This window comes from Penicillium bovifimosum, assembly GCF_028826915.1.
Source record: "Penicillium bovifimosum strain IBT 22155 chromosome Unknown utg000002l_segment0_segment0, whole genome shotgun sequence".
Classification (NCBI taxonomy): Eukaryota; Fungi; Ascomycota; class Eurotiomycetes; order Eurotiales; family Aspergillaceae; genus Penicillium; species Penicillium bovifimosum.
The window spans coordinates 1668108-1692082 of NW_026622711.1; the positions used below are offsets into that span (position 1 = coordinate 1668108).

A 23975-nucleotide genomic window follows, 5' to 3' on the forward strand; every position below is an offset into this window, starting at 1 on the left:
GAGACTATGCAGTGGGCAAAGGCGGATTTAGAAGAGAAAAGGAGCGTAGTTACGTTGTCAATGCGGGGCGAGCACAAGCCCAATTCAGCGGGATTAATCGTCTGGGATGATCCGGTGGTCAACGGTGTAACGTATTGAGGTCATTTTGGTATTCAAAGACTGCAAAAAAACACTTCATTTATCTCTTTGATAAGGATAAGATTTTCCCTCCATGCCGGATAATGCATGCGAACCTGCTAAGGACAAGAAAGTTGAAAGCAAATGGCCCCTGGAATAGGAACCGAGAGACAAAAAGGGGTATTCTAACGATGATTCAAAAGGTCAATTGCAACTTCATGTCCGCATATCGTTTAATAATCGTGAGATCAGTGCATAGCCAAAGAAGAGAGCCACGCCGATCCAGATTCGATGTCGTGAAGCCCAGCCTTGACCGGCCTCTCTCGCAACATGTCCACCGTCCATGACAACACCAATCCCAGGAGCACTACCGTTTGGTCGTCGACGTAAAGCACTTGTTTCAGGGGAGCACTTAGTGGGCGCATCAGGATCCGGCAGGATCTGGCCGGTGGCGGAATCGATGCGATGCTCTTTCATCCAGGCCCAGTTTTCTTGATCGACTTCAGGCCATTCTGTGCGGAACTTCAAACCTCCATCTCCAGCCTTGACATTATTGATACCCTTCGAGGTTCGAGTAACGCCTGCAGTGGCGGTGACATGCGAACCTCCTCCAGTTGAGTTCCACCACCGGGACCGCGCTGCGAGGACTCTGCGCTCACTTTCCGAGGCGCTGACACTTCCCGTGGTCATTTCTTCACTGGTCATGAAAGAGAGAAGACCGATCAAGATAGTTGAGACCTCCCAAGCAGGGTTGAAAGACTTGGGATGGAAGTCACTAATGCTGAGACAGAGTCGAGTTGAAGGCTGGAACCGGCCACTTGGCGTGTGCATACGAATAGCGGGAGGAGCGAAAGGGTATTCTGGAGGGAATATCAATGTACCCCAGTACTGTCCATTTTCATAAGGAGTGCCCGGCGGTCCAGTGAGAATGTAGTGCCACCTAGGTAAGGTCAGCTTCGAATAACTGCGACAATGCGAAGCGAAGTATATCGCTTACTCGAGGATATTAGTCTCTGATGGATGAGTGACAATAAATGGTGTAGGGTCTTTTTGGATGTTTTGGTATTCGCGAGTGAGCTATCACATTGTTAGACACCAAGGATGTTCAAATGAACCTAAGGTTGAGCCACTTACCCGTTTATAAGCAGCTTTCGTCGCCATATTGAGCAATGTGATACAAAGCCGAGCCTTGTGGAGTGAACTGAGCTGCAACGATCTTTCGGGAGGTGAAGGGGAAGGCAAGAAACAAAAGTCTTGGGAGGTTGCGGAGTAATAAGTTGATAGCCGCAATCAGGCGCTCGGCGTTCGTGTATGGTCACGTGATGGCTCCATATCTTGCGGGCTCGGCACGCGCACCCCCGATATGTTCCCCGGAGGCCGAAAGTCCTGGCCATTGCAGCCGTGAAAATGTCTTTCTCGTTCGCTGATGGAGATGAGAGCGTAAGTACAGATCTCAGGAAGCTCAACTAGTTGAACCTTCACCTTTTGCTGACCTCTATTTGCCTCTTAGGTCTTCGAGCGTTTGCAACAACGCGCAGATCCTAAGGTGCTGGAAGAGCAACAGCAGGCCGTAAATGAGCGCATGCAAGCTATTTACCAGAAGGCACAGAACCGACTTACTGAATTGGTATGACCTTCGAAACGTACAGGAGCCGAGGCCGTCTCGCAATTCCTGTCTGCTTGCGGAGGATCCCGGCTGATCATTGAATTCGAATATCTACTAGATCGACCAAAACTCGACTTTGCCCTGCACCATCTCCTCTGTTCAAGTCACAAGTGCTCCTCATACCCGACGGAGCTTCCTCGAGCGCAACTTGAGCCCGCTCTTGAGCGCAAACAAGGGTCGGCCTTACACCCTCGCTGAAGCATTGCGGGAAGTGTCGGCTACCGCAGATAAACTAGGACGATTCGGTATGAGCACTCAGGGCAACAATCCTCATGTATGGCTACTAATTCAGGGCAGATCTGTTTCAGCAGCCTATCTCGGTCTATTTGGATGAGTCGCAAGACCACAATGGCGTGCGCAACATTGATGTCCACCTGGCGACGCGGGAGAAGTCCCGTGTATTGATGAAGACCGGGACAGATTTGGGCAATGCCGAGGGCTCAGCTTACGGTAACCTTCTCTGGCGTAATGTCTTTGGCGGCGCCGAGACTTTGAACTTGAACGCTTCCCTTGGTACCCGAACACGGTCTGCTTACCAAGCTGCATTCGAGACTCCGATCTTGGGAGATCCCGATTTCCGTCTGGAAATTGGCGGTATTGCAAGCGCCACTCAAAAGTCTTGGGCAAGCCACGAGGAGGTCTTGAAGGGCGGCTGGAGCAAACTCCGATGGGTTACCAAATCAGGCCACCGCCACGAACTTGGCTACAACGGTTTCTGGCGACAGCTTACTGGTCTTGCGGAGAACGCATCCCCTACTGTACGTGCCGATGCAGGTGACAGCGTGAAAAGCAGCATATCCCATAGCTGGGTCAATGACCAGCGTGACAATGCCTTCTTGCCGTCTCGTGGCTACTACGCCAAGGCCTTTAACGAGCTGGCTGGATTCGGTCCGCTCAAGGGCGATGTTTCTTTCTGGAAATCAGAGATTGAGACACAAGGTGCTATCCCCATTCCTATCCCAGGTATCAAGGGTGACAGCGGCGTCAGCCTTACCACTGGATTCCGTGCCGGCCTTCTCTACCCTCTCGGTCTCGAGTCTAACTCTCGCCCTCAACTTTCTCGTGTCAACGATCGCTTCCAGCTTGGGGGGCCCACCGATGTCCGTGGATTCCGCCTCTGTGGTCTCGGGCCCCGTGAGGGCGTTGATTCACTGGGCGGTGATGTGTACGCCGCCGGCAGCGCCAACCTGCTATTCCCACTTCCGCGACTTGGTGCGGAGAAACCTGTGCGGTTCCAGGCCTTCTTGAATGGTGGCCGCCTTCTTTCTCTGCAGACCTCGCAGAAAGGTAGTCCTACCACGAATGGCGAGGTGCCGAATGCTATGATCTCCACTCTCTCGGAACTACAAAATGGTTTGCCTAGTGTCGCAGCTGGCTTCGGTGTCGTGTATGCCCACCCGGTAGCTCGCTTTGAGCTCAACTTCTCCTTGCCTTTGGTATTGCGAAAGGGCGAAGAGGGCCGCAAAGGCCTGCAGTTGGGTATCGGTATCAATTTCCTATAAACGTTGACAAGTAGATTTCTTCCAACTCCAACCTACCACTCATGTATCACTGTAACAGTTACAATCAATACCAAAATCATGTCGCGTACAATACCTTCTCTGTCATTATTGATAATACACAGTACAGTAGTTTGCTCGACTGGGTCCCCCCGGAGCCGGGGACGGGGACTAAGAGCTTAGTCATCAAACATTATCAGGTGTGGCCATCTGGAGCTTCGAAGCTCTACACAGTACAACAATCCACGCTTACCAGTCGCTACTCCCTAAAAGCTGTACGCGTTTCGACATCCGGATCAGGATCTAGCAATCTTCCACCCATCTACAGCGTCAGTCGCGCCAATGGCCCAATACTATCCACAACAACAGGGCTACGCGCCCCAAGGCTCCGCACCGCAAAATCTCCAGTTCTTCCCCTCATCCTACTCCTCAGTCTCTGGTCACACAACTCCATCGCAAGCATCCTATGGCGCCGGATTTGGCGGTGCTGCAAACCCCTCTACGCAAGCTTACCCTGCGAGTGGCGGATATGGCGGCTTCGGGTCTCCGGCCGCTGGCGTTAGTGGACGGATGGGCGAACAGGGTGGCTTAAGGACGGGTTGGTTGGCTGCATTTGGTACGGAAGGGTACGATGGTGAACCGCCATTGCTAGAAGAGTTGGGTGTCAACTTCGAACACATTCGGACCAAGGTCAGTTGAGTGATTCTATACGGCGGGCCTGGTTTCAGGAGACGTGGGGTCTGAGACTTGCGGGTGGCTTGTTGTTTACCCCGGGTTTCGTTGGACTGGTTTGGTCGTCAATTCTGCTTGATGTTCGATATTAACAATCTGAATTCCAGACTTTGACCGTTTTGAATCCCTTCGCCTCGATTGACAATCATCTTATGGACGACAGCGATCTTTACGGAGCTTTGCTCTACATCGTTTTGTATGGCACCTTTTTGCTTCTCTCGGGCAAGGTGTTCTACGGTTATATCTACGGCGTTGCCGTCTTCGGCACCGTTGCTTTGCATTTGATCCTCAGCCTCATGTCTCCAGCTCTCGATGCGGTCCCGACCCCCAACGCTGCGGACCCTACCAATTACAACCCCCACCACAAACCCTCCATGTCCGGCGCCTCGGCCGCGGGTCATTTCTCCGCTACTCTGACCTTCCCACGCTCCGCCAGTGTGCTAGGATACTGCTTCCTTCCTTTGGTACTTACTAGTCTCATTGGTATTCTCCTCCCCATGGATACCATGTTCGGGTATCTCTTGACCATTGCCGCCGTTGGCTGGTGCACATACAGTTCGTCGGGGATGTTCTGCGCTGTGGCACGCATGAGTGGCATGAGGGGTCTCGTCGCGTATCCGTTGGCTCTTTTCTACGTCGTCTTTGGAATTATGGGTATCTTCTCTTCACGTGGCACTGGCTCCCTGGCTGTGAAAACGGGAGCGGCTTGAGATATGGTGTCTAGGAAAACACGCTTCTTGTATCGATTGCCTTGGATGATCCTGTGTGTTAGTAGCGGCAAAGTCTATGGCCTTCGTTTGAGGCCAGCTTTTGCATTTAATCATGAGTCTTATGAAATTCTAGCTATGTTTCGGTATACATCATTCATTATGCATTATTGAATTGGCTGTTCTACTTGATAGTAAGCTCTATGGACCTTTGCTTCATGCCAGTGACGCGCCATGTTCATCAAATCATGCCCTAATTGAAAACTAGAAAACTCGCGTACTTATTCGCCACGAGTTGGCGCCCATTTGGATAGCCACTCTCTCGTCTTCTCCAGAGAGCCACCCGTGGCTTCGGCGCCTGCAATACACCAGGGCAGATCGTAGCTTTTGTTGCTCTCTCCGGCACTTTCCGCTGCAATTAACTCTGCGAGATTACGCCGATGTTGGCTTGTCTCATCAACGCAAAGGTATAATGGTGCCGTGTTTGAAGAGTTTGGTTGGAGGTTCAGAGCATCGACGAGTGGACGTGTGATCTTCATGATTTCTGCTACACTCATGGCAGCAGAATTGGAGTCAGAAGCGGCTTTCTGCTTCCCCGTTTTGCAGTACTCATTTTGACACCATGACTTGCCACAACCGGTCATCATCTGGGAAAGATAACGGCGTTCGATACGGCGGCGCAAGGCTTTGCCCTCTGGGTCGTGTGTGTCCACGTACAGTGGTCCATAGCAAAAACTACACAGGCCAATAGACTCCTTTCCGGCTTTGTTCAATGTCCGTCCACAATTCATGTTCAGGCATATGCGAGGTGCGGGGCGAGAGAGGCGCTCCAGATCATGATGACGAAGGTGAGTATTCATATCTCGCAGCCGAATGATCTTGTTGCACAAGTGGCACTCGGTGGTACGGCCTCCATCCACTAGCTCGTGTGGAGTGAGGCCGGAGAGCATCACCTCGGGGTCGCGGAAATCAGGATCAGAATCGCCTCGCTGTGGTACGAGAAGATGGCAGAATTGACATAGAATCAACTTCCCCGGACAATCTGTAGTACGGTGTTGTGCTAGGGCTGGGAGTCCTTCGAACTCCTCTGCACAATCGGAGCACTTGTATGTTTGGTGGAATATATCGTCATGTTTATCTTTGCTTGAGGCATCATTGCCATAACCAGAATCATGGGGACAGTGCCAATGTCCCTGCCACGCGGGCGATCGCTTTTGGAAGACGTTACAACACTCCGAACAGAAGATATTATTACGTAGACAGAAGTTTTCATGGAGAACCAGTGTTCGTTCCGGAACCCATTGCTGGCAGTTTTTACACTGCACATCGCCAGGCTCGTGGGGCTCTGCTACCTCATCATGGTCGACTGGCGCATTTGTTGACTTCGCTGTGATGCGAAGGTGGTATCGCGATGGTGAACACTGCTGCGCATCGGAGGGCTCATTGCTTGTAGGAATGGTGTGAACTGATATGTAGAGGGCCTCGGCACCTTCCAAAATCACATTCGTTGGCCGAAGTTCGAATCCTTTGGGTGATTGACTTGATAAATCGCCCAACACATGCACGTCTGTTCTTGGGCGGTTTCTTTGGCGAGTAGAGAGGGGACTGACAAAAAGACTCACATCCGGATCGTCGGTTGTGAGCTCAATCTGTATAATCTCATTGCGATCCCAATCGCGAAGTTCATAATCCACGTACTCCCCAGGTAGTATTTGGGCATTGACTTCTTCTCCAATGCTAAGAATACCCCCAATCGAACTGCCACTAGTCGTCCCTGGCGCGCGTGAAGTCTTCTCCAACCTCTTTTGGAGCGTTTCGCGGGCCTGTTCCTCTGATAATGCCACGATGTCAACCTCAAGGTCTGTATCGACCACGCAAATCGCTTCACCTTCTGGGAACACCTTGTCCACTAAGAATCTGAATGACTCGTTTCGGGTCCCCGGCACTGTCAGAAGTTCGCCCGTTGTAAGGGTCGTGAAGTTGTCCCGCAGATACCGTTCCAGCAAAGCTTTCCAGTCATCAGGATCGTACCCAGATTCGAGCGGACGGAGACGAACATAGGTGCCCTTCGGTAATTGCCTCGCATGTACTGTGACCAGTGGGCCAGTCCGTCCCGAAGGTTCCGCCTCTGTTTGGGGATGCCCTGGGTCCTGTGTTGCGCCATATTCACTGGAAAACGCTTCCTCCTTGATATCGAGCGATTCCCTGAGCAAAGTGCTCAGCGCGACTTCGTTCTCATCGGCGGAGAACTCACGAATGCCCGCATAGATGAAACGGCCATTTTGAGGATTGACAATGCGGAATGTCAACGGGTGGGGTAGTTGCTGCTGACGTTGTTCGATCTCTTGACGAGCGCGCGTTTCAGCGGCGAATGTGTGTGGATTGAATGGATCGAATGACGCAGTGAGCACACGTGGACTGCCAGATGGGACAGCTTGAAGCGGAGCGGCAGCTAGGAGCTGTTCGAGCGCAGATTGCGGTAGGGTGATTTTGTCGCCGGGCAGTCGAGGCGCCCGCTCTGGCGATGCAACGAGCAGTTGGGATGACCAGACTAATGTATCCTGGGTCATGATGAATACTGATACTCTTGAGAGAGAAAGAATGAATGCATGGCGTTTAATATGAAATCCCCGAGGCGGCGGCGACAGACAACATTAGCAGCGACGATGTCAAAAGACCGCTGACCCAACCTTGGCCATTATCAAGACACCACCGCCTTGCTTTCCGCCTGATGTATAGCTGGCGATGCGCTCTCCCTAAGCAACGTAGTTGATTCTTTCGTCTTTCTTTGGTTTATATTTCCACAGTTTTTGTGAGTAAGCTAATTAAGGAAGTATCTAGCAGCTCATATATTTAGTTGATTGTACCCTTAAGCCCACATACACTATGTATATCTTATGTCTATCGTTCCTAACTGGAAGTTCTGCCGGACAATTACATCATTTTACCAGATTGGCCGCTGTTCTCGACTGCATGTCTGATAAGAGATAAAGAGTTCAATTCTGGAAGCCTCCACGTGCAGATCTCGCTTTAAAATCAACCGAAGTTCTTCTACGTTTCCAATTCATTCCGCTGTATTTGTCAATGATTTTGAAATGGTTACTCTCTTAATAGAGGTCGCCACGCATTCGCCCCCGAGCACTAGTATTGCACCAGTCGCACTATAGCATAGGTTAGTATTGCCTCGCATTCATGGGGCCTGTTGTTGACAGAAGCCTACCAGTGTTTTTGAGCATCCCTCGTTATGTTGAATGCAATAATCCCCTTGACAGCCTTGACATGTGTGCTGGCATTCCAGCTTGCAAGACGCACACTGCCATGGTCAGAATCGACCGAGATCTTGAATCTTAATGAAGATACTCACAGTTGGGCCACATTCCCAGCAGTCTTTGCTTACACCTCGTTCCAGTCTCTATACATCTGTGTCAGTCACATCGATAATTAATAGGTGAGTTTTGATTTCACCGTACCTCGCGTTCTTGTATCTCAGCGGCGCTGGTGTGGATAGCGGTCTGGTGCGGGGACAAATTCACTCGTATATGCTGCGGATTCGGCAAGCAGTTGTCACAGAACCACTTGTTGCAACGATGGCACCAGCGGTTCGTAAGACAGTCCGCACAGCGGGCGATGAGGACCGGATGCTCGCCTGGGAATAACTCCGGCCTTTTGGCTGCTTCGACACTAGACGAATGCAATGGCGGGGGGCTCAACATTGGAAACTGTGAATCTGGAGACTGGCCCCAAATAGCTGGGCCTTCCGGGGAACTGTGGCACCCGTCACATCCACGGGGTCCGAGAGCCACTGTGGCCACGGCAGGTCCAAGCAAGGGCACCTCAGCCGGGTTGCTATCTTCTGTGGCTGATCTGTATAGGGAGGGATCGTGTCTCGGGCCACGACAGAGAGTGGCATCAAAGGCGATGATCCCCTCACACTTTTGAAGCACCTGGGCCCAGCCCTCCTCAAGGTTGTGTTTGAACAGCTTCCCTGATGGGCTGTACCACTCATTCTGCTGGTGCTTCGCTGGCGATGGTGTCGATGACGCTTCATCCTCCTGACCAGAGCTGATTGGTGTCTGACTGGGACTCCGTGAAGCCCCTACACGGGCTCCCCACCAGTCTCTATACCTGGGCCTCGCCACTGCTTGAGGGCCCGTCTGCATGGGAGAGAAGTGATAGATACCTTTCACTCGCGGTGTACCTGCAGGGCGTGTAGGCCGGACAGCATGCTGAATCACCTGCATGAGCTTCCGTTCATTTAGATGGCGACATTCACGAATGGACAAGATGTTGATGTTAAAGCGATCTGTCAGAATAATATCGGCCACCAAATCGGCCGGCACTGACAGGCCGTCCAAATTGAGAGTGCGTACATCTCGCAATATATCCCTGCGCTCAAGGCTCCTAAATATACGCTTCAATGGGGCCGAGTAAACATCGTCCTCCGTCTGCAGGTTGTCCTCCGATTGGGTTCCCGTAGAGAGTTCTGCGCCCCGGCAGCGGGACAGATCGAGATGTCGGAACACATATGGCGTCTGGGTGATGACCGTGTGCAAGCGGCGTGAAGTTGAGCTCAAAGCCATCAAGGAGGATACTGTCAGATAAGGTGCCATTTGATCGAGCACCAAACTATTGCTCAGGACATCCTCTAGCGACGTAGGACGCGTGGGTGCAAGTGCTATAGATTGTGGTACCTTTGGTACCACTCGTTCAGCGGGCAGTTCTCTCACAACAGGCGCCAGACCGAGTTCCTTCAGGGTCAAACGGCGCGACCCATAGAAGTCGGGCGCGCGGCCGATAAGGTCTTGTCTATACGCAGCCATAGCCCCTACGGCGACCTCTTCGCCCAAGAAGCCGAAAGGGGAGGCATTAGGCTTGATATCCCGCAGGGCAGCGCGGGCTTTCACCAGCTCGCTCTCTAGGAGATTGATGGTTGATTGTAGGACAGCAGGCATGGCTTCGGTTCTCATAGGGTCAATCGCAAAGGCTATCGAAGACCAAAGATCGGACATAGTCCGGTCTTTTGTTTATTGTGCCCAAGGAAATGATGTGAGTCAGAAAAAATCAAGGTGGGGAGGAAATAGTTTAAATGATGGAATCAGGGGGGTCAGTCCACAGGTTCCCAAGGTTGGAATGTAAGTAATTGCCTGATTTAACCTCAGATCGAAGAAAAAGAAAGAACGGGAAGTATATAGCAATGAAGTTGTGGAGTCGGAAGACGAAGTCCGGGGGGTTGCAACCTTGGAATTGGATTATTCAATTGAGTAGAACTCATGACATGACCTTGTAACCATGGAAAGATAACAGATTCAAAAGCAGATCGATGTGCATCCATGGATCTACGGGAATATATTTAACCAGAAATGGACTGTCGGTCAGCGGAAGGGCCAAATTTAGCAAGTCCGTGATGTACAAGTTAAAGTCTTACACAGTACATCTATGTACTTTGTACTTTGTACTGCGTTCATGTATGCACTGCATCTCGTCATCCCCCGCCCTAGTTCATACAATGTACCATGTATGTATTCTCAGGTGATCTTCAGCTCAAAAATTTGACAAGTGCGTCTTGGCTTTCCGCAAGGGAGAGAGATTAGGCGGAATACAATGCATAATGGTACATTGTCTCCGTACGCAGTACCTTACGAGGTCTGGAAGGGGAAGTGGCGGGTACTTCCCCAAAGTATGGAGTGATCACAACTAAGTGGGTCCTGTACTCCGTACCTGGGACAAGGGGGTTTAGGTGCCCCAGCAAACTCCAAAGCACTTGGCGCTTGTTGTCTCTACTCTCTCCACTTTAGACGTTGGGAAATGACCCGCCGATCACGCGCACCAAATTCCATGGAGCGCAGGACAGGGGTTATTAGGAGATGTCTGGTCCAATAGCCCCTGATCCTCCAGCCATATCATCCGATGCTGTACGATAGATTACAAGATCAGTATATGAACTCACCTGTCCATGGCAGCTTTTGACTTTGAGCATTCACACCGTGAAACTCTTGGATGTTACCTTTTCTAAGAACCCAGTGATACGTTCCCAATAGTCTCTTCTCCTTGGCAAGTCTGCCAAGACAATAGCCATCAAGGGATCCGATACTGATCTCCACGCCAAGCAAATGCCGATTCGAGACATCTCTTATGATCTACATCGGACACTGTTTGTAGCAGATGCCAAGCCTTCACTCGAGGCTGAGCTACCACGTATGCACTGCTTTGGATGGAGGATGGAGGATGGAGGACATGCAGCTCTGGTATGTGCAAGATAAGCAGGAGCTGCCAAGCCCGGTGATGCTGAGTCCCTTCCTTCTTTTTGCGCCAGAGATAACGAAAAGCGATCAACCCTTTGCTCGATAGGGGCTACGGAGATCGTTAGCACCATCTGTTAGGACCATCTGTTCTGCAAATGTCCTGCCTAGATCCAAGGTAGTTACTCCGTACAAGTTACAATGTAAGTAATCATCCCAAAGCACTAGTTAATGTAATTCACCACCGAGCTGGCCACCCCAAATCACATAGTAAAAGAGATAAATTACAACACAGTATCTCAAGTTCTCAACAACGGCTGTAACTAGATAACGTAGGCTTTAGTCTATAGCCTGGTGAATGCTTTCTGGTTATAACTACGGAGTATGGTATTTACATGTAGCCTCTCTAGGGAGTTAGAGAAAATATTATGAAGCTGTGTTTTTTTGGGGATATCTCCCATTGTTTCCATGGACGCAATTTTCAATACCATAACAATGAAGCTCTTCGTTTCTTGAAATTGATGACCATAGTGTTAATTGCCCTCATTGCTATCGGCAAGAAATGAAACAAAGTGAGGAATTTACCGCTTTTACTACAGTTTTGGGGTGGCCAGCATGGTGTTGTAAAAAGTGTTTGGGTTTTTAAAAAATGTTGGCAAGAGTGGGGTTCGAACCCACGCAATGTAAAATTAGCAGAAAGCTAAACTACGTTTAGTAGTGAAGACTTAAGTCTGCCGCCTTAACCACTCGGCCATCTTGCCACTTTAAATATAGATATGCAAAATTTTATCTTCTAAGCCAAATAAGTATACCACTTCTTTCTGCATTACATATTTAACATACCTACGTTCCTTGAGCCCGAGACCGAGGGGTTAGAGACATAGAGCTTTCACAAAATTACATATTCGGGCACATACGTACATGTAGGTATGCTCTATGAATCATGGCAACCTCTGTGACACGTGAGGCTGGGCCTGGTCACCCAGTACAGACTCGTCTGATCTACACAGTACTGTACGAGACTACGACAATCTACTCCGTATACTACACATGTGCATGCACCAAGCTCAAAAGGCACTGGGCTCCACTCCCAATGAATGATTACTCTATATTATTTGAGTAGGTTGAGTCCAAAGAAGTCGCACAATCATGCATTCACCTGGGGTGACAATATCAAGGTAGGATTAGAAGTAGTGATACAACATCGGCGATCGTTCCCCGAGCCTCTAGGATCCACCTTCTTTCGAAATTCCTTTACTTCCACAGTTTCGACACGGCAACCTCCTTGTCGTCGTGCTTGTTGAGGATCTTGGCTGTGGCTAAATCAAAGTCCTCTTGTGTGACGTGGACCCGACGCTCGCGTAGTGCATACATGCCTGCCTCCGTGCAAACACCCTTCAGCTCCGCTCCAGAACATCCATTCATCTTCTCAGCAATTTTGGTCAAATTAATCCCACGGGTCAGGTTCATCGATCGGGAGTGGATTCGCAAGATGTCAGCACGAGCTTCGACACTAAAGGAGAGACTGAAATTAGCATCATATAATAAGGGAGGGGGGAGGGGGGCAATGGCAATGAGTTAGAGGCGGGCGTAAAGGGTGGACTGACGATGGAGGAGGGAATTCAATCTTTCGGTCAATTCGTCCAGGCCGAAGCAGGGCTGGGTCGAGAATGTCCAGTCGGTTGGTCGCCATGATGATCTTAATGTTCTTCGTTGGCTCGAAACCGTCCAACTGGTTCAACAACTCCAGCATGGTGCGCTGCACTTCTGAGTCGCCGCCTCCTGCTGAGTCTATCCGGCTTGATCCAATACTGTCGATCTCATCCATAAAAATGATACTTGGTGCATGCTCTCGTGCCATGACGAAAAGCTCACGCACCATCCGGCTACCTTCACCAATGTATTTCTGAACTAGCTCGGAACCGCTGACTCGGATGAATCGACAGTCGGTATGGTGGGCGGCCGCTCGAGCAAGTAGGGTCTTGCCGGTTCCGGGTGGGCCATAGAGCAAGACACCCTTCGGCTGTGCAATTCCGAGAGACTCGAACAATTCAGGATGCTTTAGACCAAGCTCGATAACCTCCTTGATTTCCTTGATTTGTTGGTCCAGGCCACCAATCATGTCGTAGGTGCTGTCGGGAACCTTCTCGACCATCATGAGTGCAACCAGAGGATCAACTGAGGATGGCAACATCTTTTCCAACTTGTAGGTGTCAGACAGAAGGGCAACACGCTTTCCCACGACCAGCTTGCCGATATCCACACCATCGGAAATGTCCACCACTGATAGAGGAAACGGTAGCGTTAGCGTGATCCTGGCCGCCAAAATCAGAAGAGAGATGGCATAGACGAAGCTTACCGTATTTTCCTTCTGGGTGTACTTTCACCAGGACCTTCTTGGTGCTCATCACCTTCACAACCTCACCAACGTATGAGCCGGGCTGTTGCAACAAGCCCAGTTCTTCGCGCAGTAGACGGACCCTCGAGTTGTAGTCATTGCGCTGCGCTTCTAACCGTCTTAAAACAGCCTGGCCCTGAATAATCTCGAGCTTCATGCCCTCGATCTTATTGCGATAGTAGTTGTCGAGAGCCATGATGGCAGATGGGATGATGACGCTGTGGAGACTCAAGGGCTGTCTGTCTTTCACACAAATGCAGCAAAGGGAAAGGTATCCTTTTTCTCTTTCGGTTGAGATAACGTTCTATCGGGAAGTCGTAAGGGAGAGGGGCAGCTCGTGAGTAGAGATGGAGGACTTTGAAGCTAGAGTTTGGCGAGCTGAACAGTCAAGCTGTACGTGGAGCTCAGGTCCAGTGGCTTCGGGCCCGGGCGTCCAGTTGTGCTTACTAAGCGGAAATATGCCAAGCCTTTGAAGCCTTATATTTCAGGACTTCCAAGTTCAAGATGACTAACATACACAGTACTAGTTAATCCAAAGATGGGGTCCGTGCAGCGGGAACAAACCAACCAAACATTTACCGTGCTTCCATGGATGAAAGCTGGGGCCCGCAGCTCCCATCCCCACTTAATGAGTCAACCATGTATTTCATTGGGCAGTCAAGCTGGGCTGATGATCGGGTCATCTGCAATGAACGGACAGTAGGCAACGGTCAAAGAGTCATTATTCTGTGTCCTTTTGACTTCTTCTTTCCCCCACGACTTCTGTCCTACTCGGACCTGAAGTGGCTTGTATGCATCTCAACTAGTGGCTATTTTCATTGACGCGTTTGATTTATGAGAGTCGCCCAGATCTATCTGGTTTAATAATGTTGGGAACTTCGACGGCCTTATCGCTTTGACCTTTTCTCTTCTCTTTATTGGACAGCAACAAAGACAATCCGAAAGGGAGAGCAATCCCCGTGTGATATTCTCTTTCCTTTTTATCTCTCCCTTTGCTTCACTGTGTGTTTCTCAATCATATCGCCATGGCTAGGGACAAAAAGAACCCCGAGGATACTGAACCCTCACAGCCATCTGCAGCGGTGGGAAGTGAAACCCCGGCTGGGATTGCGCCTCCAACGAGATTATCTGCCTCGGCGCGAAGAACATATGGTAAGGTTGTTTTGGTGTAACATACCGCGTCTACGGCTTGGACTGAGCGAAAATTGCAGGTACATTAGATACATCTACCCTCGAGGCGGCCAATTCTGAACTGCAGGATGATAGCCAAGAGGATCCCTCGAATCGTGCGTTTACAACTCAATCGTCAAGTGTTCCCGATAAGCCCCAAAAGCCTACGGTGTCGCGCCGCATGTCTTCCAAACGTCAGATCCTTCACAAGGGGCAAGGCTTCTCAACCGATGACGATGTCAACGAAGTACAGCAATACATGACAATGAAGCAAGGCGCAAACACGCAACAATCCCCCCGGATGCGCCCATTGCGAACGCAAGCCTCGACCCTGAGACGACGTCCCAGTGCTCGTCCTAGTAATTTGGCGAGAGCCGACTCAGGGGGCTACGACGCAGACGAAATAGACTTGCCAGAACCAGGTCTGAATTTCGAAGACGATTTCTCATCTTCGAGACAGACCGGACAAAACAGCGACTTGAGGAGTGAGAACGACGAGGAGGATGATGACTTAGAGGATGATGAAAGCGCAGCCAGCGACGCTGAAAGCTTCACCCTCAAAGACCGTCAACAGGCCATCAACGAAACACATCCATTTGGTATCAGGATTTGGAAGCCTGCGCTGTACAAGAAGAGCCGGTCTGTAGAGAAGACGGCCGAGGGCGATATCCATTCATCTCCGGGTGGCTATGTCAGTCCCATGCTCTACCTCGTCAACCTATTATGGTCTTTGTTCTTTGGATGGTGGCTGGCTCTTTCTGCTCTGTTAGCCGCAGTTGCATGCTTTTGCTTTGCCTACTCCTCGAGTGCCGTGGCATACGGAAGAGTATTTGCGGGTCTCTCAAGATACCTCCTGTACCCGTTCGGGTCATTTGTGCTTTTGGAGACGGACGAAATCTACGCCGAAGAGGACGAGGGTGAGGGACGCAGTATCAGCGAATATGAGCAATGGCAAAATGGCGACCTCGAGCATGGTCGTCTTTTCTTCGGGCCTCGCAGGGGTCGATCTTTGGTCGGTAGACGACGGAACAGTGTCGATTCAAGTGGAGAGCAAGATAGCCTGCTCGGGAGGCCCCAGCGTGGACAACGTGAAGACGCTTCTCAGCTCGGTCAATCCAAGCGTCGTCTTTTTGGGCGTGGTGAATGGACCTTGGGTCGAGTCGTGTTCTTCGTGTTCTTCTACTTTCTAGTAGGGCCGCTGATGCTTATGGTATCGCTTGTCTGCTGGCTCCTGGTATTTTGGATCCCCATGGGCCGCGTGACGATCACTCTGGTGAGCCATCTACGCAGGCATCCTCTAGCACTCTCTTTCCATTCCGATTCCACATATGCTAGATCGAGCACAACCACTTCGTCTTCAATTCTTCTTTGCACCTATCGAGCTGCAGGTACAAGGTATTGGAAGTATACAGTTGATGGAACGAACATTTTCCTAATCAACCTCCTCGGTGTGGTCATGTTCGTTATTTTCGACTATCACGTTCTGGGCAACTTCCTTGGCTTGAAGAATTGGCTTACGCATCCGGGCTTGGTCTTCCCTCTCGCCCTACTCTCCATCATTCCTCTGGCCTATTTCATTGGGCAAGCCGTGGCATCGATTTCTGCTCAGTCTTCGATGGGTTTAGGTGCTGCCATCAATGCTTTCTTCTCAACGATCGTAGAAGTATACCTCTACTGTGTTGCTTTAACCGAAGGCAAGGCTCAGCTTGTCGAGGGAAGCATTATCGGCAGTATCTTCGTCGGCATCTTGTTCCTGCCTGGTCTGTCCATGTGCTTCGGTGCCCTCAAGCGCAAAACTCAACGGTTCAACGTAAGATCAGCCGGTGTGACCTCAACAATGCTATTGTTTGCGGTGATTGCTGCTTTTGGTCCCACTCTATTCTATCAAGTTTACGGTAGTGTGAGTTCATATCCTTCTCCTGCTTTTGCAATCGAGCCCAAACTAAAACGTTCATAGCATGAGTTGAATTGCCATTCGTGTGTGAGCTCCCTCGATCCAGAGACCCGAGACTGTCGTCGTTGTTATTTCTCGCAAACAGCGGCTGTCAATGATCAATTCTTCCAGAAAGCAGTCCAACCATATGCATGGTCCGCCGCTGTATTCTTGTTCCTTGCGTATGGCATAGGCCTATGGTTTACCCTTAGGACTCATGCTGCTCTCATCTGGGCGTCGGAGATGGAGGAAAAGAAGACTACCCAGACGCAAGCCACCCACTCAGCACCAGACTCATTCTATGAACCCCCACATCTGCTATTCCCAAATGGTCAACCCGAAGCCTCGGGTGCTGCCTCTGGCGCGAGAGACTCAATCCGCGAATCCCAGCTGTACAAGCGCATCTTGGGTCAGTCCCTGAAGCACCTTGGCTTGGAAGACAATGGATCTGGAACTTGTGAAGAGCCTGGGGGTGAATCTACCGCAGAAGGTAGAAACAACTTCCCACACTTGGTGCCACCTCATTCTAGCGGCGAGGACGGATGTCCTGTGCCGAAATCTACCCGTCTGAAAGCTAAAGAAGATAACGACCGTCTCGTACGCCAGTTCACGGAAGTGGCGGCAACAGCGGCGGCAATGGCTGCCCGGGATGCGACTCGAAGTCGCAAGCCTACTGGACAACATCAGCAAGCTTCTGTTCGTCAAGCTAGTCGTTCGGCTGCGGAGCGGCCACGAGCTACTCCTAGGGATGAACTCGAAGATCTTGGGATGGTTGTGGAGCCTACCCATGCCAGCGGAGGACACGATGCGCCCAATTGGAGTAAAATCAAGAGTTCTATCGTTCTTCTTGGGGCAACGGTTCTCTATGCAGTTATTGCCGAGATTCTTGTTACCACGGTCGATGTCGTGCTGGAGAGCGTCGATGTTGATGAGAAATTCCTTGGTATCACTCTTTTCGCGTTGGTGCCCAACACCACAGAATTCTTGGTGCGTTGATTACCGAAGCCTTAGACGACCCTTCTTGTCGTTCTACTTCCACTCTTTTTTCTTCTACTAACGCATCGGACAGAACGCCATTTCCTTTGCCATGAACGGCAACATCGCGTTGTCTATGGAAATTGGATCCGCCTACGCACTACAGGTTTGCCTGCTACAGGTCCCGGCTGTGGTATTCTTCAGTGCCTTCTATGGCCGCTCGCTGGACCCATCAGAACTTACTAGCCACTCATTCAAGTAAGAGCCCCTCCCCTATTTCCAATGGGAAAGTCATGGCTAACAAGGTCTTTCCCAAAGCTTGATTTTCCCCTCAGTGGGACATGATCACTGTCATTCTGTGTGTGTTCCTGCTGTCGTATGTATACGGAGAGGGCAAAAGCAACTATTTCAAGGGATCTATCCTTGTACTCACCTATCTCGTCGTTGTTCTCGGCTTCTACATGTCAGGGTATGTGAACATGGACAGCATGGGTGTGGATCGGTTCGATACACTTGCCATCGGAAGCACCAGCAGTTCAGGCAAGTTCTACACCGTCGGACGAACAAGAGGTGGCGTGGCATACTAGCAAACTGCACATCTTAACTAAGTGTTGTGACTGTGAACCCGTCGCAGTCATTGGGTTGTCTTAATCAATGTTGCATAGCGAAATCCTGGGCAGTGTTTGATGTCTTCTTCGGACACCCTGTTTATATGCTTGACTTTTGTATAGATCATGTTAGTTAGCTGTGTTCTTCTTTTTACATTTTATTCCACGACCTGGGCTATAGAGCTCTGCACTAGATGTCATTGGGCCAGCATTGGCATTGTTTGTGATTCAAGAGTCCTAAGTTATATTCTTAATGTGCGGTAATGACTGATGCCTAGATAAACCCGTCGATGTCTTGTTCTTGCATGCTTCCGAAAATGTGTGTTGATCCTCATAAGATCACTTGGACTTCCAGGCCCCCACAGCGTCATCGACCAAGGCACGGTATTTCTGCTGCTTGAAACACTGCTCCAAGAATACCTCATATTTAACACGGAGCAAGGCTTTCTCGTTCTTATCCTCCGTCGGCAAGACCTTTTTGCCAGGCTTACTCATCCGGTCCATGATATCCCACAGGTCCTCGGTTTTACCTTGAGAATCAGCGCTTGCAGCCTTAGCGCCCAGCATTGCAGCGCCATGGCATACTGCGGCATGAATGTACCGAGGAATCAACACAGGCATATCGCAGGCAGAGGCAACGAGATTGACCAGGATGTCATTCTGGCATTGTGAGCCCGACATAAACACCGATGTGATGCGGTGGCCTGCCTTATTCATTGTCTCTACAATCTGCTTGGTCTGCAGCGCAATGAACTCCAACGTGGCGTAGTAGTAAATTGCAAGGCCATCCACGGACTTGTCACTGGTCAGGCCAAAGATAGATCCAGTCATGTTGGGATCGGCGATAGGAGAGCGATTGCCCCATAGATCTCCATAGAAGAAAAAGTGGCGTCCGAGATAGGATATACAGGGCGCCCCCTGATCGTGAGCCATCTCTTTGAGGTGTTCATTCAGATATTCGTAAATGTTGGTATGGTATGAGTCGGCGATCGAAGTTGCTTGGTGGAATGCCGGATGGGTCTCGATGACGTGCTTGAGTAACTCTCCTGTGGCAGATTGGCCACCTTCAGCCATCCAATATCCGGGGAGGATGGTATCCCGATATGGTCCCCAGACTCCATCAACAAACACTGGGTCCGGAGACATGGCAAGGTGACACGTCGAGGTTCCCGCGACCGCTGCGAGGCGAGAGAAAGCTTCTGATCTATCAAGCTTGGGGGCATCTGTGCTGGATTGACCGGAGCCCAGATCGACCTTGGATCCGACAGTACCGATCCAGCCGGCATAGGCGTCGATCACACCACTGCCAATGGCAATTCCGGCTGGCAGGCCTAATTCAGCTGCAGCCTTATCACATAGCGTGCCGACTAGTTCACCAGCACTCAAATAATTGCCATTCTATGTGAATGTCAGCGAACTGTGTCATGATCAAATACTAGAAGGCTCACCACCCCGTCAACTCCGCCCATGCGCCTGAAGTTATCTTCGGTCAAGTCACCCAGGCCTATGTCCTGCAGGAAATCTTCTTGCCATCCCTTCACACTCCCATCGACACCCACGGGCACATATCCTTGCTTGCAGACCACGCTACAGAAGCTTCGCTTTTCATTGCCGGTAGCAATATGGGTAAGAGCATCGCTCAAATCATAGAACTTGCATTTATCAAAAAGTTCCTTGGGCATATGGTTCTTCAGCCACAAAACCTTGGGGATCTCCATCTCAATGGACATCTTCCCGCCAACGTAGCGGAGCAAGTTGTGGTTGGTAGCATTGATCTTTGCGGCTTCTTCCACTGGACGGTGATCCAGCCATAAGATCACGTTGCGGTCCGAGTCGAAGTTTGGGCCGGTTACAGAGATCGGTTCGTCGGTCTCATTGGAAAAAACGGACAAGGAGCAAGTGGCATCAAATCCGATACCTCGAACCGTGTCAGGGTTGATATTGTGTTGGCTTATAGCTCGCTGAACGACAACACAAATGCAATGCCAGATGTCGGATGTAGATTGTTCCTAGAGGCCAGGTAAGACAGAGTTATCGGAAGAGCAGGTTTACCCACATAGTATCCGTGCTCTGGTTGCCAGAGGCCAATGTTCTCTGAAGCTAAACCCACGATATCACCCTTGGCATCGATGATACAGGCACGAGCACTGCCAGTCCCGACATCAATGCCAATATAGTGGTCGAGGTGAACTGTGAGTTCCTCTCTTGGATCGCTGGATGCATTTCGGGAGCCCTGGCGAGCAGTATGATGATAGGGCAGCGAGGCCATGTCTAACTCTGCGTTGGCAGCCAGTGAAGCCTTAGGGCTAGTAAAGCTTAGCACAATGCGAGGGCTCTGAAGCTTTGTCAAAGCGCCACTTACTGTACGTAGATTGACAAAGGTAAGACGTATCGAGACAGAGCAATAGATTTCAAGAAATTAAGATAAGAAAAAGAAAAAGAAACGCAAAAGCAAGCTATTTGGAGGTGCTTGTTTTGCCTCAACGAGAGAGGAGAGAGAGCTGTGACGGAGCAATGGTCACCGAGTTTCATGGAGGGACATGTTGGTCACTGGACCACTGTTTGAGGGGTACTTCAATAGTACCTGCGTATTGAGCTGTGTTTCTCAGGTATTGAATGTACTTTGCAAGTACCACAACACCAATCCGTAGATAAGTTGGATAGTTCTACTCCGTACACGTAATATGTATGCGAACGATTGAAATTGAAATTCAAATCATTACAGTATCTCCAGACTTCACTACATTGTCCCCAGACGAAGTATATGTAACAACTTGTAAAATGCCATACGGGTACCGTGATCGGGGAGTTCGGCCCGACTTCACTTACCACCTCTCCGTGTAAAAGACCTCAAATCTCAAGCCATGTTTTTATCAACTCTTCTCGGCGTCGTGTCGCTCCTAATTGCCGTCGCCAATGCCTCCCTTTCGACTGATATCCTATACTGGCCTGTAGGATCGTCACACCCATCGGTCCTAGCACGCGTCTCCTATGACCCGACATCGTTGAAATCGGACGTGGTCTCGTATCACCCACCAAAAGATGATCAAGGCGATGATCTAGTTCGGGTCGGTCTCTATACCTCAGCCACAACCGGAAAGCAATGGGTCGGCAGTCTTGTCTCGTTGTCCTCTTTATCGACAGATGAGCAACCTACCTTTCGCCTTCATCTCGATTCAGCCAACGAAGCCTACGCTGTCTCCCTGGCTGCACCTTCTACTGCCGAGCATTCGACAACTGGTGCTCGGGTAGAACTCATCTCAAATGAATCTGGGATACAGCCTCATCTGAACCGCCCAGTCGTCGTCGGCCCCGATGGCCAAAACCCAGACCAACCCGAAGAGAAGTCACTTCTGCAGAAGTAAGTGGCGCATTATGCCGGTGTGCCCTTCATTTTCGTCAGGCGCTAATGGGTAATATAGGTATTGGTGGGTTCTTCTTATCGTCACTTTCATCAGTATGTCGGGTGGTGGTGGGGGAGAAGGACAGTGATGTTCAATCGACTGGTCATAATACCTTGAGTACTTGAGACTGAAATCACATTCGGGATGGGAATCGAGCAAAATCATGCTTTTGGCCTGTTTTCACTCATCTCTGTTGAGCGTGCATCGCCGGGAAGACACGGTCGCGGCCAACTACCTATACGCATCACAATCGTAATCGCAAGATACCAAACCTCCAGGACCGTCTACGGAAGGAGGCTTCGACATGCAGGAAGACCAGCAAGACGCAGGATCGGGTTTTGCTTTCCCGGTGGTAATTCTTCCGTAGCAGATTGGTAGAACTTTAGACACAGTAGTAGTAGTAGTAGTACTAGTAGTAAAGTGGTAGCGAAGACTCGTGGGCTTAGATGCCTGCGGACTCAGTACGGAGTAACTATTTACTGCGTGGATAGTTATATGGTTACATATGTCGACTGGGAATATGACGGTATGCAATATATTGACTGTAATACAATTTCGTCCTCTTGTTTCTTGCCCGTCAAACAAAATGTCTGTGCTCCCCCATTAAACACTATAAATTTGCATTGCACTCTCCAACTCACTCACTACCTACCCATGATGCTTCTCCAACTCCCCACAGAATTGATACAGCTCATTCTGAGGAACTGCGACACACCAGGCTATTTCCAAGCAGCCTTTTCAAGTCGCAGACTCTATGAAATTGCTTCTACCAGCCGAGAAGCCATCATTCATCGACTTCATCATACTCCTGGGTATAATGACATCGAAGGTCATCCTACTAAATACCTATTTAGCGAGTTGATGAAACGGTCTTATGAACAATTAGACGGCGCCGAACATTATGCAAAGCCCACCTACGAATTTCAACGTCGAGTGATTGATTGTCGTGCATCGACGCTGGAGACATCAAAAGATAGTCTTCGAGCACTGCTTGTCTTCAAAGGCTACAGCACCGTCCACCTGCTTAACATTGGCAACAGGAACCGGCCCGAAGTCGAGCTGACATCACCAGGACAAGATATCGGGAAGATCGAGATCATCCAGACTGCTTTCGATGGGAAATGCGGAGTTTACGTGCTGCATCGCTTCCTACCATCCTTAGACCGAGAGCTGGATATGAACCACCCGTTTGTGAAACAGGCTCTAGAGTCTCACCCCAATGGAAGTATTCATCTAGCTTATCATCATTTGGATCCTCAAAAGAACGCTATTCATATGTTGGACTTCCCTGAATGGCAGGGTTATAGGCCACTGGCTCTGGCTGCTACCGACGACAAGTTTGCAATCTCATGGCAAAATACACTCGATCCCCTTGATTATCACGTTGTTCTGTATGCCGGCCTTCGAGATGAAGATGAAGACGAAGATGAAGATCATTTGAGTGACAATGTCACCGAGCAAGGCAAAAAAGACGGCCCTCCCAAAATTATTCGTTCGTTTCATCATCCCATCGTATTGGAGACTGAGTCCTAACTCGTACAGATGCCACGTGTGAAGCCTGCGTCTTGAGCAGCTCGACTGGGCAAGATACACATGTTTATCCATCTCAGAGAACTGGCCCCGTAGTGAAGTTAACGTTCAATGACCGCGGTTTTCAGTTGCTCTACCACTACCGGGCCCAGAACGTTTATGGTGACTTTCAGAGAATTCATCACCTCCCAGGGCGAGGTCAGGGAGAACATAGGCCACGTCTAAATGCCAATGCCTGCACCGTTCAGTTTTCACCCTCCCTCTCCCTGCAATTCTCTATCGGAATACCATTCTTCGGAACTCACGAGTTCGGTGATCCAGACCATGGGGGACGGTGTCATTGGCAATATCTCGCCTTCGGAATCGCGACCCATCGAGTCGAACAATGGACGGTGGCATGCCTGCTAAAGTCGGAAACCTATACTGGTCGGCGCTGTACTCACCTTTTGAACCTCGGCCGCGGACGACGTTTCGATCATTGGCAGATCGTGGCGCAGCTTGGGGGATTCCGTGAGCTGACGACCTCGCAGGGTTCTCGGGTAGCGACATCGCGTCGCGGGACTCGCATTGCAGTCGCGAACTGGAAGACTCTATATGTCTGGGCGCTGAATCCCTTCGAGTTGATTGAAGGCAACCGTACCGGCTATTATCCACCATCATGGGAATCTTCTACGAGTGCCATCGAGCTGCGACCCGTGGTTATCCAGTTGGAGGCGGTTTGTTCTCAACTGCGGTTCACTGAAAAGGAAGACGAGCTAGTTGCTATCACTGATCACGGGTTGATGTACCTGCCTCTCGGGTATAGTGGGAATGACAAGCGGCTAGCTGAGAGCTAGGCGCGTGGCATTAGTACTTAGCAAGATGGGGGTTTCCACTAAGTTGCATAGCATATGTATGTCGGGGATTTGGTCTGTCTGTTTGAGACCCATCAATGACGAAGACGCTACTCTTGTCTTCTTATGCCAGAAAGAGAAGTGGGAGGGGGGAAGAAAGAAAA

At 50.3% G+C, this 23975-nt stretch overlaps 10 protein-coding genes across 10 annotated transcripts; 5 read left to right on the top strand and 5 right to left on the bottom strand.

Moving 5' to 3' along the window:
* Positions 1 to 333: 333 nt before the first annotated feature.
* N7515_001849 (ubiquitin-conjugating enzyme E2) lies at positions 334 to 1278 on the bottom strand (the record flags this gene model as incomplete). The annotated part of the gene is made up of 3 exons (XM_056662593.1): positions 334 to 1057; positions 1115 to 1194; positions 1252 to 1278. The coding sequence occupies 3 exons, from the start codon at positions 1276 to 1278 to the stop codon at positions 334 to 336; spliced, it is 831 nt and encodes a 276-aa protein (XP_056524706.1).
* Positions 1279 to 1524: 246 nt separating this feature from the next.
* Positions 1525 to 3285, top strand: sam50 (SAM complex subunit SAM50; the record flags this gene model as incomplete). The annotated part of the gene is made up of 4 exons (XM_056662594.1): positions 1525 to 1557; positions 1628 to 1744; positions 1842 to 2028; positions 2081 to 3285. The coding sequence occupies 4 exons, from the start codon at positions 1525 to 1527 to the stop codon at positions 3283 to 3285; spliced, it is 1542 nt and encodes a 513-aa protein (XP_056524707.1).
* A 339-nt stretch (positions 3286 to 3624) lies between these two features.
* Positions 3625 to 4724, top strand: N7515_001851 (transporter YIP1; the record flags this gene model as incomplete). Its single annotated transcript, XM_056662595.1, has 2 exons — positions 3625 to 3972; positions 4122 to 4724. 2 exons carry the CDS (start codon positions 3625 to 3627, stop codon positions 4722 to 4724), a joined length of 951 nt encoding a protein of 316 aa, XP_056524708.1.
* A 278-nt stretch (positions 4725 to 5002) lies between these two features.
* On the bottom strand, positions 5003 to 7291 carry N7515_001852 (putative ubiquitin fusion degradation protein (Ufd1); the record flags this gene model as incomplete). Its single annotated transcript, XM_056662596.1, has 1 exon — positions 5003 to 7291. The coding sequence occupies one exon, from the start codon at positions 7289 to 7291 to the stop codon at positions 5003 to 5005; it is 2289 nt and encodes a 762-aa protein (XP_056524709.1).
* A 494-nt stretch (positions 7292 to 7785) lies between these two features.
* Positions 7786 to 9730, bottom strand: N7515_001853 (uncharacterized protein; the record flags this gene model as incomplete). The annotated part of the gene is made up of 4 exons (XM_056662597.1): positions 7786 to 7882; positions 7942 to 8060; positions 8119 to 8133; positions 8192 to 9730. The coding sequence occupies 4 exons, from the start codon at positions 9728 to 9730 to the stop codon at positions 7786 to 7788; spliced, it is 1770 nt and encodes a 589-aa protein (XP_056524710.1).
* A 2484-nt stretch (positions 9731 to 12214) lies between these two features.
* N7515_001854 (proteasome regulatory particle base subunit RPT6) lies at positions 12215 to 13554 on the bottom strand (the record flags this gene model as incomplete). The annotated part of the gene is made up of 3 exons (XM_056662598.1): positions 12215 to 12473; positions 12568 to 13243; positions 13320 to 13554. 3 exons carry the CDS (start codon positions 13552 to 13554, stop codon positions 12215 to 12217), a joined length of 1170 nt encoding a protein of 389 aa, XP_056524711.1.
* Positions 13555 to 14383: 829 nt separating this feature from the next.
* N7515_001855 (calcium/hydrogen antiporter) lies at positions 14384 to 18023 on the top strand (the record flags this gene model as incomplete). Its single annotated transcript, XM_056662599.1, has 5 exons — positions 14384 to 14510; positions 14570 to 16428; positions 16486 to 17448; positions 17531 to 17629; positions 17772 to 18023. The coding sequence occupies 5 exons, from the start codon at positions 14384 to 14386 to the stop codon at positions 18021 to 18023; spliced, it is 3300 nt and encodes a 1099-aa protein (XP_056524712.1).
* A 360-nt stretch (positions 18024 to 18383) lies between these two features.
* Positions 18384 to 20313, bottom strand: N7515_001856 (FGGY-family carbohydrate kinase; the record flags this gene model as incomplete). The annotated part of the gene is made up of 3 exons (XM_056662600.1): positions 18384 to 19442; positions 19493 to 20053; positions 20101 to 20313. The coding sequence occupies 3 exons, from the start codon at positions 20311 to 20313 to the stop codon at positions 18384 to 18386; spliced, it is 1833 nt and encodes a 610-aa protein (XP_056524713.1).
* A 595-nt stretch (positions 20314 to 20908) lies between these two features.
* N7515_001857 (uncharacterized protein) lies at positions 20909 to 21536 on the top strand (the record flags this gene model as incomplete). The annotated part of the gene is made up of 2 exons (XM_056662601.1): positions 20909 to 21405; positions 21467 to 21536. The coding sequence occupies 2 exons, from the start codon at positions 20909 to 20911 to the stop codon at positions 21534 to 21536; spliced, it is 567 nt and encodes a 188-aa protein (XP_056524714.1).
* A 566-nt stretch (positions 21537 to 22102) lies between these two features.
* On the top strand, positions 22103 to 23814 carry N7515_001858 (F-box domain protein; the record flags this gene model as incomplete). Its single annotated transcript, XM_056662602.1, has 2 exons — positions 22103 to 22940; positions 22991 to 23814. 2 exons carry the CDS (start codon positions 22103 to 22105, stop codon positions 23812 to 23814), a joined length of 1662 nt encoding a protein of 553 aa, XP_056524715.1.
* Between the last annotated feature and the right edge of the window lie 161 nt (positions 23815 to 23975).